The sequence below is a fragment of the Telmatherina bonti genome, assembly GCF_933228915.1.
Source record: "Telmatherina bonti genome assembly, chromosome: 20".
NCBI lineage: Eukaryota > Metazoa > Chordata > Actinopteri > Atheriniformes > Telmatherinidae > Telmatherina > Telmatherina bonti.
In genome coordinates, this window is record NC_136618.1 from 20,699,198 (window position 1) to 20,715,798 (window position 16,601).

General features: G+C 39.5%; 1 protein-coding gene across 1 annotated transcript; it reads right to left on the reverse strand.

Moving 5' to 3' along the window:
* Window positions 1–429: 429 nt before the first annotated feature.
* ankha (ANKH inorganic pyrophosphate transport regulator a) lies at window positions 430–13,000 on the reverse strand (the record flags this gene model as incomplete). Its single annotated transcript, XM_079259550.1, has 12 exons — window positions 12,873–13,000; window positions 11,674–11,890; window positions 11,318–11,436; window positions 11,002–11,085; window positions 10,697–10,867; window positions 10,425–10,559; window positions 9,682–9,774; window positions 9,507–9,599; window positions 4,237–4,366; window positions 3,984–4,107; window positions 3,741–3,840; window positions 430–555 (listed from the first exon to the last, which is right to left on the reverse strand). The coding sequence occupies exons 1-12, from the start codon at window positions 12,966–12,968 to the stop codon at window positions 430–432; spliced, it is 1,488 nt and encodes a 495-aa protein (XP_079115676.1). The 5' UTR covers window positions 12,969–13,000.
* Between the last annotated feature and the right edge of the window lie 3,601 nt (window positions 13,001–16,601).

Below are 16,601 nucleotides of genomic sequence, written 5' to 3' on the forward strand. Positions count from 1 at the left end.
CACTTAATCATAGTTAACAGAAAATAATGAACTCAGTATTTTGGCATCTCCACTACCACTCGACAGACATCTTTCTTGCCACTGAGGAGGAGAGTTCTCCCGTGTCGATTTCCCTTGTTACCCGGTAAACACATGAAAATGCTTAGTACATCCGCCGGAGTGATAATGCAAAAAAAAAAAACAAAAAACCAAAAACTAGAGAGAAATGTTGAAAAAGTCGGAAGACGTGATGGTATTTACACAGATGAACGTTTGGAGGTGCATGGCTTTCTTTACAGTGTGCGTTTTAATGGTGCGTAGGTCAATGTGATTAAGACCCTCTGAAATCAAACCATACTGGGGTCTTCTCCCTTTTCCAGCACCAAAACACCCAGCAGTCCCTTCTTTGAGTAAACTCCACACTGAGGTGGACTTCTCTTCCGTCACTCCTCACTCCTGTTCTTCATCCTCTTGGAGCTCTTCGATTGCATCCATCTGAGTCCTGGGGCACACCTCACTCATTGGGGCCGTGTCTTCGGCCTCCACTACCAGCTCATTTGACATCTCACTGTTTCTCTATGAGTAAACGAGAAAAAACACATTAACTTTTCGGCCAAAACAGCAAGTCACACAGGAAAAAAAGTACTTTTTGTCCCTGAATGGTACAAGACAGGTGGGCAACTCTGATCCTTGAGGGCTGCGGTTGTAAGTGTTAGGAGTTTCCCTGCTGCAACACACTTGACTCAAAGCAAGCAGACTAGTGCAGAGTTTAATGTCAAGTCTGCTAGTTAGGTTTGGTGTGTTGCAACAGGGAAACTGAACACATGCAGGACTGCTGCTCTTGAGGACTGGAGTTGCCCAGCCCTGCTATAAGATGTCACAGGCTAATATGGGACTTTTGTGTCTTAAAAACAAACAATTAAAACTGGTAATGGTCTCAATCTTTGAGATTAAATGATTCATATTAGTCTTTGATGAAAAGCTTTATGAAATTTTTTATTCATTATATGTAGAGAATGAAGAAAATTGTCTGCTTTCATTTTGTTCTATTTGGCTAAAAAGGGTCAAATTTAGTGAAAGGGAGTGATGGAGAAAAAAGAAAAAGAAAGAAGATGGATCTTAACAGTAATACCTCATTTCCACTGCTAAACACAAGATTAAATAATATTTCTAAATATATTTAGTTTACTTTATGAAGTTATTTGTAGCAGATATTACGATTGATAGTAACGATGCAGTGTGCATGTTTAACATTGGCTTTAAGTATTGTATATGACCGTGGATGAGATTTTACAGTCTGATCCTAAAGTTTAAGTGTGGAAACGCCGAACTGACTGGAATTATAACAGGATATGAAAAGCAGCCTGAGAGCAAGCAACATAATACAGGGACCAAATAAGTGCAACATCAACTTCACAGTCTATAATCTAGCTACTATGGAAAACAAGGTTTGGAAAATATATTGTTTTATTCGTTTAATACTGGTTAAAACGGCAATTAGCAAATTGTCCCTTCAGAGTGTTTCATGTACAAATTAAACAAACTAGGCAGTGTGTTACAGTACTGATCTGAAGAGATTCGGGTGCAGTGTGTTGACTTTTCATTTAGACAGAATCAGCCCAGCTGTTGTAATTGTTGCCAGTCTTTGTGCTTAGCTACACAAACAGGCTGTTGCCTGAAGTTATAATTTGAATAAAAGACAAAGCTTTGGAAGGAAAAAAAAAATCTAAACCTTTGTTGCTATTAAAATTAAATTGATTTTCTGATTAATTATGTTTTCGTGAGCTAAGAATGAATAATCTATTTGTGTCGGACTTTGAAGACAAAAGACAACTATTTTGCCAATAAAAAAGCGTGTAGAAGAAATTTAGTCTTGGAGAATAAAGAAGAATTATATTATTATCTGTATATTTTATGGTAAGCATGTTAGAAATGAAATATTGTACATATGTAGCAACATGTGAAATTATAGTGTCAAATAAATGAAAGAAAAATCCAGGAGACAAGAAAACAAAAAGTAGTGGAAAGTTCAAAGACGTGCCAAGTTTTACTCCTCAACCCATAATTTAGTGTTCTGATACACAAAATCTGTTGTGGGTGGCACCGCAATGCTTAATTTTTCCAGCTTGGCTGTTGAATGTCAGTGTCTGATAAACACCATCACTTTAAAGCTTCCATTGAATAAAGTATCTATAAAGTCTTAGTATTAAAGTTTTTACATAGTATTATCAGTGTTGTGCAACATGCCACCTACTGTGCAAGACTGTATCAGATAAGATAAAAATAAGGTAAGATTAGATTAACTTTATTGTACCAAAGGAAATATGTCTTTAGCCAAAAAGTGCTGGTGCAACTACATTACAACATTCAACCTTGACCTGAACAGTGGCATAGCTGCAGGGCAACATGTACATATTACCCAACCCTATGTCACAGCACATCTTTTTATCTTTTTAGAATCCTAAAAAGATAAAGTATATTTAAAATATAGTCTAATCATCTCTTTTATCCCCCATTAGAATGATAGAAGAGATATGGAAAATGATATGGATTAAAAAAAAAAAAAAAAAAAAAAAAAAAAAAAAAAAAAAAAGGGGACAACGCTTCAAAGATTACTTTTACATATTCCAGCGATGAACCCGTTTACCTGATGAAAAACTCATGTTTTTGGTTGAAGGCTGCATGTTGGGTTTTTTAATGTTTATGTGTCTGTTTTATTACAGACAGGCGGTAGAGATGGCTGACCTTTGCATCCCATGATTCTCAAGGCAAGGTCCAACATTTAAGGGTAATTCTTAAGGATTTATGACAGGGATCGCCAGCTCCTGTCAAGAGAAACTGTCCTGTAGGTTTCCCTGCTGCAACGCACCTGATTCAAATATGTCATTAAGAGGCTTATGAAGAACTTGAAGACAAGCTGTTTGAGACGCATTTAAAATAAATCAAGCGTGTTGCAGCAGGGAAACATCAGTTCAGTCGTCCTCAGGACTGAAGTTGGGGATCTCTGCTATAAATCCAGAAAGATTTATAGTTGGTCACTATGGAAACGGTGCAAAACCACCATTGAATTGTCCAGCGCTACAGATATATAAATTTTTTCAGATCTCAAACTTCAGCTGAGATTCCTCAGGTCCTTAATTTAGCATTAATTTAGCATTTTAAAAGATCCAACTATCAACATAACTTTAAATATGAAAAGACAAATATGGTAGAAATCAAATCAAGACCATATATCAAAATGCCTACTAAGCTCCTACATGCAGGAAACTACTAGATTATATTGTCATTTGGGCAATATACAAGAAGTTTCTGCTTTTCATTTCAGAATGACTAACTGAACGGTAAATTAATTTGATTAAATAGAATATAAATATAAGGAAAAATCCTTAATGCGTGAAACTAAGTTTGCTTGCAGGAACAAGCTCTTTATCTTTTTAAAACGGACAGTCGTGTCCATCAACACACATCAACAAACAGAGACATAAGACTCCCTGCGCAGTGAGCACAAATGTTCTGTTTATCATTTCAATACTAACAGTGGTGATAAAAACAAACACAAACTGGCTGTACAGACAGACAGCTGTGCTAAATAAAAGCTCTTTGTTCCTGCCTGCATTTAGGGATGATTTCCACCCTGCTACGTCCCAATTCAAGCCAAACCCAGCCATTATAATTAGTAAAGGAAACACCTGGTTCAACAAATCTATGATAAATAAGGAGTGTTTTCATGTTTGCAATTATGTCAACCCAGGTGTTCTCACCTGTTGTCGATAAACATAGCAGGCTGCTATGGCAACCATTGTTGATTCCCCAATGAAGCCAGCTAAGAGGGATCCGACGCCGAGTGTCGCCCCGTGAACCCTGAAACACAAAGCGGTATGCTAATCTCATGCCTTCCTAACTTATTACTTAACAGCTTTAGCAGAATGAAGGTGAATTCTGGAAGAAGCAACAGCAGCCCTGAGTCACAGTGCTGATCTGTGTGACCCTCTCTGTGCTCTTACCCCATGTAAGGCAGCACAACCAGACTTGCGATGAGGACAATGATACGGAGAACCGAGCTGGGAGCCAGCACAAAGGTCTTTTTCAGGGTCATGAGCCATCCGGTCAAATGAGCCCGAACAGTCACTGTAAACACACAAGTGTGCATACACACATATACACACACAAAATGAAAACATCACCCCACTGATCTGAGTGATGGCTCAGTTAAAAGCTAAAGCTGATGACAAAAAGAGTGCAAATGATGAGTCTCACCTGGCAGAGGAAAGAAGGAGAAAATCCTGAGTGGGACCACACACAGCTCAGCGAAAGCATACTCCACTCCAATGACATCAACCAGGATCTTCTCCGACACATGAGGGGTCCAGAACAGCACAAAGCAAAACTGGAAAAACAAAGAAATTAATTTTACCACAATTGAGTCGTCCGGCACACCTCATTAGATTTCATTTGTTCATTTGGGTGTTTTGGGCTGAATGTGGGCTTTTGAAGCTCACATAAAAACAGACAAGCGAGGGAACTCATGACAATGTTTCTGGCGGCAGTCGCAAGCCACGTGCTGAATTACCATAACATCTCAAAACAATTACCGTGCAGTCCCAACATTAGAGGAGGCTGAACAGAGGTACAAATTGTCTGATGTCATCATGAATAAAACATTACTGTGTTTGAAATTGACAAATAAAACCGCCCTTTTGTCAATTTGTTTGTACTCCAGACTTGGATTGAGGACTGGGCAGCCATGCAACTAATACCAGATGTTTTTCTAACCCAAAGTACGGCTTTATTTACAAGGTAGGGTTGATTGAATTAGCAACTCACAGTTAACTGGTCACGTTAAACATGAAATAACAGGTAAAAACACAAAAATACCTTGTCGTTTTGGGTGACTCACTGACTTGTAAAGTGTTTTTGACTTTATTTACTTCTCAGTCATGTTGAATACAAATGAATATCCCATTAAAATTGTTGACATTTTCAAAACACATCTGAACATGCAAACAAACCATCTCCTTTGATCCTGTTGCTTAAAAAGTTATCTGCTCAAACATTAAAGATGTCAAAATTGAGTAATTTTAGTTATTTTTAGAATCTGAATAAAAAATAAGACATGAAAAAAAAAACTAACATTGTTGGCACACTGAAGTCCAAAACGTTTGTACTCATTACTTAATGATTCAATCTACTCACTGAAAGACAGAAAAACCTTTAAAAAAAAAAACATCCAAGACCGAATAAAGTCTTTAGATTATTTGAAATAATTGAAGCTGTAAACTGTCACACATATTTTCAGTTAGTCAAAACCACAATTTCATCGCAAGATATACAGACAAGTCTCTACAATCCAGAGGATTTCCCTTTCATGCATGGGTGACAGACAAATCTGGGCCTATTGTCTTGTGGAAATAAAAGTGATAAGGTTTATTGGCCACAAGAAATCTTTGCAGAAGAAACATCTCACATCAGCTATAAAAACACGGAGGTAGAGGTGTTATGGTTCGGGTTTGCCTGACTGAAACTTAACATTACTTCATAATGTTGAAAGACAATGTGAGGATATTTCCTCAAAAGTTAAAAAAAAAAAAAAAAAAAAAAAGTCCACTTCCAGTTCAGTTTCAAAAAGATAATCATTATAAAATTAGCAACTCTTCAACAAAAGTTAAGACTCAAAACGAATGACTCATGGAATGGGGTAAAACATCATGCCATATCTTACAGCTCAGGATCTTCTTCAGCAAAGCTGATTTAAATTGTAGCATACCAGTGTCGGAGACAGGTGGAAAAGTATGCAAACCGCCCACAAAAAAACTTATTTCCCCAAAGGGTGAATTCCAAGTAATCTATTGGTTGAGAAGGTAAATTTTCCACAATGTGTTTTACAAAGTTTACAAGCTCAATCTGCTTGTACCATTTTAAACAGGGTGAGTTCTTAAAAAGGGCTTTCCATTGGGTGTACTCGCTTTTTTCCCCCATAACGAGTACCACTGAACAATCTCCGTGTTGTGCCACAATCCACAGGACAATATGTTTCCGCAATAACCCTGTCCTTCAAACACAAGCCTCCACCTCATGTGAAACAGCAACCAAATCTTAATGGTTTCCAGACTTCCCACCAGCCTACGTTCTCGTCTACCTGCCTTTCAGTCCGTCTGTGTGAGTGCTTAATGTCAAATTTTGATCTCCTGCCTCTCCCTAAAACCTGAAAACATCCAGAAACGCTGTCAACTTAAGCTGCGCCCTAAACCCTTCAGGCCTTTCCGCACATGACTTGGCGAGACGGGGTTTCTAATTTGCAACAAATGGAAATTCCTTCAGTCATCCTCTCCGTGCCAGCAACCATACCAACCATGATACCAACAAGTTTCATCAGATTCAGGTTTTAATCTCAGAAAAACCACTGTGGATAAAGGACGCACTTCAGAGTTAAAAACTGACAAGCCACAAAAGTCAAAAATATTATTACCTTTTTTTTTTTCCAGGAATTCAATTTTGCACCCTAAATCAAACCCCGGATCTCCTTCAGCTACCCGTTTCTGTTCCTGTTCAAACTGAATCACCACAGGAAGAATCCCACTTACCTGTTTTTCAAACTTATAGGCATGACTTGCCAATCACAGAGTCCTACTGTCACTGAAATCTAAAAAAAAAAAAAAAAAAACTTATCGTATATGGTTGCTTTCAGGTGGAACTAACTGTAGCCAGCCAACAATAAGTAAAATGCAATTTAAAATAAAATAAACTTAAACAGAAAGAAAAGAGATTTAATGACACACCAGACAGACACAAACTCTGTAATATCTTTAGTGTCTCTATCAGGAGGAGATCTCGAAAGGCCTTTAAGATGGTTTGACTTTCGATCCTTTGAATAAAAACATGGGTCTTGGTGATGATGTTTTTCAGCATCACCTTACCAGCTATCATTACTTTAACCTGGAGACATGTATGACTAATTGGAATGAATCAAGTGAAACAACCGTCTCCCTTGACTCAACTGCGGCCTCTAAACACGGTGACACATCCACACTCACTGTTACGACATCATAGATAAAATCTGTTTTCGTAAAAAACAGGTAAAAATTATTCATTATACAACATTACTCATCTCCGCTCTCAAATACACGACATCTGCTGCACAGCTCCACTGTGCTTCCTTTCGTGTCACCGTAATCAAACAAGTCCCGGCATGAGGGCTTGTTTTCAGCATGAAAACAGGCCGTACCTACAGAGCCCAGCACACACCCTCACATACATGTTTACAGCTCAGGGATTCCACATCTGGTGTGCCATTCTCCTCCTCCTCCATGACCCAACCTCTGCCACACTCTTCCTGTTTTTCTTATCCGAGCTATTCAGACTGTAAACTGGGGGAAAGGACTGTTCGCAGTATTTCACCTTGAAAGCATTTTTGGTATAGCTGAAAAACACTCTGCAGCATAGCATGTACTGCAACCGCAGCGCTCATTGCTCAACAGAAAAGCAAACTTTTTTTTTTTTTTTTTTTTTAAGAATGTGTTAACATATGTTTTATGTGAATGCCCACTTTATTAGGCTTGACGGCTTAGGTGGGACTGTAGTGGGATACAAAGGCCCCTTCGCTTCTTCACAAATTCCACTGTAATGTGCCTTCCTCTCTGTCCCTGCAACTTGAAACCACGGTATGGAAGAAAAAAGTACATTGGGTCTGCCTGCAATTAAGCCGTGGACCCCCATCAGTTGTACGCTTCTGTAAGTTTCTTCACCATTTTTCAGAATTCGTAGCATTTGTTTTGGAGAAAGCACTCAGATTTAGAGATGAGTTTCCGCACATTGCGAGAACTATGTGAAATGTTTCTACACAAGGCTGGACCGGTTGGGTCAGTACTGGAACCAGACGCTGGCGGAGAAGCCTTCCGATCAGCAATGCAGTGGGGCAAGAAAAGCTATAAACACTGCAAGCAACAGTCTGGCTTTGATGTTCAAGGAAAATATTTTAAATGTCAGGGAGTTTTTCCTTTTCCCCAAACTCTGGAATTCAATAAAATAATCATGAAAAAGGACAGATATAAAAAAAAAGCATTTAAAAGAAAACTACAACTGCATTGATAAAAGTTTCTGCAGGCACATTTCTAAATGATGAGAAGTCTTTTTTTAGGGCATAGCAGTAAGAAAAAAGTCTCAGAAATACTACTAGACTGGAGCTGCGGCTTCGGGAGATGACAACTGGAACTACACACATAAAAGAAGAACCAATGAGAAGATAAAAGGTTTGCTTATGATAGCAATCATTTAAACTTGTTGTCCCAAAACAAAAAAGGTGTGGTATGTATACATAAATTATATAAACATATGTTTATACATGTGCAAATAGCTGAAGGCAAGGGAAGAGCTTTCTAGTTTTATCACCGTGCTGATAGATCATTTTGGATCAGGCTTTGGTTGCAGTCAGTGAAGACAGCATATGAAGAAACGGGCAGAAATGCAATCATTCAAGATGTGCATTTAGATAATGACCAGTGCACAGAACAGGAAGTCTTAAACCAGGACCGATGCAAATAAACAACATGAAACTGGATAATGTTTGTTTATGCACACTAAGCATAATGCAAAATTGCAAATAAATTTTGATTACAAAAAAAAAAAAAAAAAACTTCACAGGGTGGCAAATACAAACATTGATTTCACATTAAATGGCAACTGTGGCAAAAGAACAAAAAGAGTGTATGAGGTGCATCCTATTCTGGAAGAAAGGAGAACTTGGGGCGTTTACTTTAGTCTCGGAGCTGAAGCTGTGTTACAGCTGCTTCAGGACAGACTTTAGGATGTATGTGGGACAATTTGAAGATCTGCTTCAGTAGTTCTTGAAGCAGCAGACAAGAAATTATAAGATAAGACCAATGGCCATGGTGATACAAAGTTTGAATGAAGCAGCAGCAAAAAAAAAAAAAAAAAAAAGTGACACTTGCATAGCTAGCCATTTTAAGAAAAATTTACCTCAGCTTGAAAAGAAATAAAAATCACTGGACGAACTTTTGTTACTGATGTGAACGTTATCAATTTGATAACAAATATCTCTGCACGAATTATTCAGACAAAATAGTGGGAGTAGGTATGTAATGGCCTTGAGCCTGCAAATCTGGAGTCAATCTAATATTATTCAAAACTTGTGAATAAATTCATTCTTTAGTAGGGTAATAAGATGCAACTCTTCACAATGAAGAAAGTGGAAGTGAAATCTTTCGTAGCTTTTTTTTTTTTCCAAACTTGTTAATACTCTGCTGATTTATCAATAATTTACTCCTAACCTTTCTGCACCTTTTGGATATCTCTCTAAAAGAAGTTACAACTTAAAAACTGTGAGCAAAACTCTTAAATACCAAGTCAATTTATGTGACCTAAGCATTTCAGTCTGTCCAGCCTTCAATTGGTGCATCAAATAACTGAAACAGAGCGCAGAATCCCCGCAACATCAGCCAGCAGTTCTGCGGTGTTTCAACAAATAAAACAAATAAAACAGCTGCCTGAAAACAAAAAGAGACTCAGCTTACCGTAAGTGACAGCGCCAGACAGCAGAATGTAAACTTTTTGATGTGCAACTTGGTGACAGGGCTTCCTGCATTCAGCTTGTTACTGGGGTTGTTCTATTGGTAAGACGAGCTCATTAGTGACACTGACAGAAAACATCTGTTACAGCTTCTTAATGTGGGGTGGTGTCTGGTTTACCTTGTCAAAGGCTGGGTACACTGCTCTCAGTTCAGTTAACCACCCATAGGGCATGTGACCTACCGGGTATGTGGCTGTGAGCACAGCCACGGCCTGGAATGACAAAGACACGACAGCGACAAGTCATCAGCGCGCTGCCACTTAAACTTGGAAAATACCACCCACACCACACATCTAAATTAATAACAGTAGCCTAACAATAGCCACCAAGAAAGCAGCGTGTGTCCCTCTTACTTTCCCCCGTGTTTTTCAAAGTGTATCACTGGATAACAGCCTTGAGCTTGTTATTGTGTCCCGTCCAACAATAGGCAGCATCAGGAACAGTAGAGACACGTAGGAATGTTTTCACTCAGTGTAATCATGCCCTGAGTTTCACATGTACATGATGAATCACCCAAACCACTGGCAGCCAGTGTTGTCAATGATTTCCAGTTCATTCTGGTAAACAGCTTTGTATTGTCTCTAGTAGTTAGGGGTCTCTGAAAGCCAGAAAGCTCCAGAGGGAGTTTGTGAGCATCTGGCGTTTCATCGGCACTAACTTGAAGGGAAAATTAGTCAACTGGCTTCACATGGTAGTAAAAAAAAAAAAAAAAAAAAATTTAGTCTTTATTATCTTTTACATCCAGTAGGAAGCAATTTATGGCATCTTGAATAATAAAAGTCAGATTAGATGTGAAAATAAAACCTTCACACATGATGAAGTACAGATTTGACAAGTGGAATTACTTTTCTGGTACACCCACCTCTGTGGCGTCAGTGGTCCCCTTCAGGTCGCGGGACACAAAGAGGTTGACGATGGGTCGACTGATGCGCTGAGTAGCCAGGATGAGGGCCAGAGGCCACCAGAAACTCAGCATCTTTTTAATTGTGGCATCACCCTGCGAGAAGCAATAAATTCATACCATTAGAGAAAAGATAAACACTTTTTATTAATAAAATAAGTTAAAAAAATACAATAAAACTCCTGCATCTATGTCTTATTTGTCGTCTTGGTATGCAAGAGAAAGGCATTTACCCCCACATCAAGCCCACTGGATTCTGGGATGTTGTCATGAATGTTACAGTAATAACCCAGCCCGACGATACTGAACCGCACCAAGGCACCCATATACAAGGAGAGGATTGGGATGAGCAGAGGCTCCACACATTCTAGCTTACTATGCAGGAGAATGGCCACGAACACAATCTGCAAGACAAAACGGTGACAATAAGCACACAGCAGAAACAGCAGTACATTCTTCCAATGAAGGTTAGGGTTAGTGAATGATAACCCCTCAAAATTTAAAAAAAAAATAAATAAATAAAAAAGCCCCTCATTACCTGGGCAACAACATCAGAGATGGAGGCTGATCCTACAATGACGCTGTACTTGTGCTTGAGAAGTATCCCTGCATGAATCCAGGCCTTGACACAGAACAATTGACAGAGAGGTTAATCAGAAATGCAGGCTGAAGTCAAAAACAAAAGCTGGATTTTGCCTGTTTTCTCAACTGCTGGAAGGTAGGATATATAAAGGAGATGCACTAGGCTTGAAACTAGCATGGCCGGAGGATTAAAAACCACTCATTTCTAGGTCAGGTGCGATCAAAGCTGTGTCGTCTCGTGTGGATTATTGCTGCTGTTTCTGTACACTCACCATTGCATCCAGCAAAGGGAATGCAGCCAGATATAAGAACGCCTTTCTCGTCTTGTGCCCCACCGATTCATCCACATGGTGGAGCTTATTAATGATGTAGTATCCTAAATCTGTGTAAGCTAAAAAGAAAAAACAGAAAGAGGAGAACAAACAGGTGAGAAAGGATTACAGAAGTAACTTCTCTCTTCCTTTTCTTTTTTCTTATTTGAACCTCCAAAATTCTAAACATTTTTCCCAGAGAAAAAAGTTGTCACAACAAGAACTTCAGGTTCACCACAAATCAACATCATATTTACAGGATGCGGTTTAAGCGCAGCATGTCATCAAGTGCGCACAAACAAAGGTTAAACACACACCTATCAAGATGTGTAGGATGAATGCAATGGCTCCGGCCGACACCATGCATAGCACAGCCTTCCTCCGGTCACGCTTGCTGTTGACAAACACTAAGCCAACATTCTTGAAGTCACTCATGGGACCGGTGAAGAATTTCATCAGAGAATAGGCCAGGCCGTAGCTGGCCAGCATTTCAACCGCATCCTCCTTGACTGTGGCTATGCCCCTGTTGAGGGCCTGGATCACATGTTATAGGGTGGGAAAGAAAGAAAGAAGAGGTGAGACAGCAAAAACACAAGTTTGGTAGAGACATGACTTGGCCTAATGGCAGCACATCTCCACCACGCTTTAAACTGTGCTGCAGAAAGATGAATGACTCACATAAAGATTAAAAACTAAACATTTTCTATCACGAGATGGAGACAGGAAACATCCACAACATCTTAAAACAGAATTACTTTCATTCACTTTTTTCTTTCGAGAGCAGTACTACAGCTGCCCTTCTTCTTTGCAGGACTGTGTGCTATTTATACCAGCTAACAGAACCATTACATAAGCTTAATCCTGACAACTCCAAGCTTCAGTGTGTGTGTGTGTGTGTGTTTTAAATACTCTCACTATCTGCTCAGGGCCCCTCTGCTGACATCAGACATCAGATCAGTCATCTGGCTAAGATAGGGCAGGAAATGTCCAACCTTTAAAATGTCTACAACAGGAAAAAGGAATGTATCCGTGCTTTTCCCCATCCACAGATGTTCCCTGATTAAGATTTTACTGACAAATGACAGGCTGGGAGTTTAGTGTTAACAGAACTCACTGCATTTTCTAACAGCAATGACGGTGGTGTTGTTTGTGAAAGCAGAATAAACAAGGGCCCTCCTCTGTGTGATGGCTCCACACGCCTCTTCTCCGTCTAAATAATGTATATAAAACCCTAATGGAAGCACCCTGCCGGCTAAGCTAGCCTTAGCGAGCAAGAAAACAGAAAACAGGGAGTGGAATGGACGGTGTCAGTTCTAAGAGACGGCTTCTGTGTTTTTAGGAGCTTTAAAAATGATGCTCGGCTGCTGCAGGAAAACAAGACTTTTCTTCCACGCTTTAATAATGACAACTGAAAACCGTTAGCAGCTGCTAGCAAAGACAAACCAGCTTCTCACGGTGATTATTTTTTTTTTTTTTTTTTTTTTTTTTTACACCAAAGCAAAGCGGAGACGTTTACCTGTTCGCCGAGATCGATGGCAACATTGGTGATCGCCAAAGGCACCAGAAAGCGGATGAGAGGCCAGTAAGGACTGAGAGATGGAAACTCCACCATAGTACGAGCCGGGATGACAGAGCTCGGGGCATCTGCCTCGTTCTTAATTGATTAGAAGGAAAAACCAAAGATTAGTGGCGAGAAGGCAGTCAGAGCACCTGTGTTTCCGAGATCTGAGGGGGGGGGGGGGGGCGGTCTAAGTCGGGCAGCGGCAAGAGCCGGAGCGCTCCTGTGGCGGCGGCGGAGCGTCACAATGCCTCGGTGCAGCTCAGAAGATCCGAAGGTCAGACCGGCGCATCTTCCGAGCGAATCATTGTCTAGTTAAGGGGGCGGGCGGGCGGGCGGGGCGGGGCGGGGCGGGGGGGACGCAAGATGTTTCAAATGAGGAGGCTTCCTGGGGGTGTCACCGGTAGTGATATAAATTAAAGCGATCATCCAAGACTGGTTAGATTAGTTGCCTAGCTCCGCGCATGAGCTGGGCTGAAGCTGTCGACCCTCCCAGAGGCTGGAACCCGCTGTTGCCCGCACGTGTGCCTGGCATCCCGGTCGTGACATCATCACCCAGTCTAAACCTGGCTTCTATTATAGCAGCACGCGACGTACAGGACAGGAAAGCATGTGTTTAAATTACAGCGGAGGCGACGGGGACACATAAACACTGCTGTTGTGACTAGCGAGGTCGCCATGCTGAATAAACATACGCATTTCTGGAATGTTACCTCTACCTCTGTATGTTCAAACCAACAAAAACAGACTAAATGTCACTGGACCCTGGCACGAGGGGTCGTCTGAGGAAACCAAACAATGGGTCAGCGACGTACAAAACAACATAACATGAATTTATTTTTTTAGCTGAAATTTAATTCTGACCCGATAAATGTAAAGATAAGCTGTACTTCTGTCAGTATATGGAGCAAAATCTGAGTCCTGATTTAGAGATTGAGTGGATCAATCCTGACATCTAGTGGACAAGAGGGTTAATGCTTTTCAACAAAATAACCAAGAAAATATTAATTTCCATGAACAGATACGACTACTACTTAAATTATTTTATTTTCTTCACGTTATACTGCTAGGGAATTATTTAGCTGTTAGTGTGTGTGTGTGTGTGTGTGTGTATATATATATATATATATATATATATATATATATATATATATATATATATATATATATATATACAGCTAAATAATAGATAGATAGATAGATAGATAGATAGATAGGTAGATAGATACACACACACACACACATTTACACAGCATACTTTGACTAGGAATTTACATATACACATATATACTTATATAATGTGTTTTAAAAAGCCTTAACTTACTAGTTTTACTCAATTATAGTAACCTACTGTTAAGACAAATTCTTTTATTTATTTTTGGTGGTGTTGTTGTTTTGTTTTGTTTTTTTCAAATTCCTAAATTCCTTCGCTTCCCTTGTTGTTGCCCATTTTGACCTCAGTGAGAACTGCAAGTAAAGCTTTAATGTGCAATCTTCAGCCGAAAACACAAAGTGGGTTCCTGAGGGAGGATCTGTGGTGGTTTTAATAGTTGACACAGATATTTACAAGTCCACATGCCTTTCCTTAGCAGCTGTAACTCAAATCAGATGTTTTCAGAGGAACGCTTACTTTCAATTGAGTTGCTTCTTTAATTTTGCCATAATGTCAGGATTTTCTCATGACTTTTTCTTTCAGCTAGCAACAGGTGTTCATAGGAGTCTTGTAGTTTTCATTTAAAGGTAAACAATAAGGAATTCTAATCAAGTCAGAGGGTAAATTTGCATTTTAAAATGGATTTGGTAAATGTTCATGTTGGAACGTGGTTTTATTTAATTTCTGTAATAATGCATGTGTTGGCACCTTCTGCATTTTCCCTTTCCCAGTCTGTTATTTATTTTACACAGCTTCGATGCCCACAACTTTCCCAGATCATTAATCCCCCTAAAACATTAACTCATTTATTTTTAAAACGTAATTCCTGAGTGAAAAGCCATTCTTTTGTTTGTTTTACTATTGGATGTGTCCAATCACACATCCACATGCCTTCAGCAGTTTTTATGTTTATGACTATGTTGTTAAGAGCTTGTGGTTTGGCATTTTTTGTGATTCTATAAAGTTAATTCTTTGGGCAGTTGCTGCTGCATAACATGAGTGTTAATAGTAGGCGGGATGTTGCAAGAAAACAATTTATAAACAAGAGGGTCCCAAGAGAAAAAGTTTTAAAAGCACTTTCAGAATTGAACATAATCCAAAAGGAAAATAATTAAAGTTGATTATAAAGTGAGATTTTTTAATTAACACTCATGTGAGAGGTAAATGTACATTTTTATATATATTGAGAACTGCTGACATACTTTGCCCTCTAGTGGACATAGAGGGTATCTACAACATCTCTCCCTCAATTTATTGTACATCTGGGTCTCTAAGTCCGGCCCTTGAAATCTATTATCCTGCAACCTTTAAGTACGACCCTTGTCCAACACACCTGAATCACATCAGCTCATTACCAGGCCTCTGCAGAGCGAAATGACATAAACATGAGGGAATTCAGCCATGCAATTCTGATGTGTTGTAGAAGAGACGTATCTAAAAGTTGCAGGATTGTGTATCAAGAAAAAGACTTGATCATGTACAACAGATGTCTGTTGTAGATATTTTCTAAAGTTGATAATTTATTGTCCTATTAACGTACTTGAAGTGAAACAAATCCATACTGGGGATTACTTTTAGCCGCCTGTTTGTTAATTTTGCAACAACTTTTTTGCAAAGACAGATTTAGAATCTAAAGTGCATCTTTATTTATCACATTAAGAAAATCTAAACTAATCTGGATTTCCACATGTATAACACGGTGAAACACAAATGATCCCTGTAATCTGAAAGTAGCAGCTGAGATTGAGAATTATCAGACAAAATAACAATTTTCTAATCAGCTTTTGTCTTATTTTATGAACTTGTGGGCTGCACGGTGGAACAGTGGTTAGCACTGTGGCCTCACAGCAAGAAGGTCACTGGTTTGATCCTTGGCTGGGGAGGGGATTGGTCAGTGGCCTTTCTGTGTGGAGGTTGCATGTTCTTCCTGTGTATGCGTGGGTTCTGTCCGGGTACTCCGGCTTCCTCCCACCATCCAAACGTCATGCATGTTAGGTTAATTGGTTACGCTAAATTGCCCCTAGGAATGAGTGTGAGCATGAGTGGTTGTTTGTCTCTGTATGTGGCCCTGTGATGTACTGGCGAGCTGTCCAGGGTGTACCCTGCCTGTCGGCCAAAGCCAGCTGGGATAGGCTCCAGCTTCCCTGCGACCCTGAATTGGATTAAGCGGTTCAGAAAATGAATGAATGAATGTGTGGATTGTAGACTCAGTATCCTGTTCTGGGCTGACATGAGTGCCAACCAGTGTAACCCATCAGCGTCAAGGTTCAGTGTGTTGCATATTCAGAGATGGTGTTCTGCATCTTTGGTAGCTGTTGCATCTCAACCATCTAAAACACATGAAATTTTCACAAACTTCTACACATTCAATGAAATCTTTTTGGTGTTTCAAAAACTAAGCTTGATGGCGTTGCTTGTGATAGCCTATTCATGTGTATACCATTAATTTACTTCCAGTGTGACTCCAAATAAGAAAGATAATTTGAAATAACAACCATTAGACTAAGAGATTTAACTATTACTCTGAGAATAAA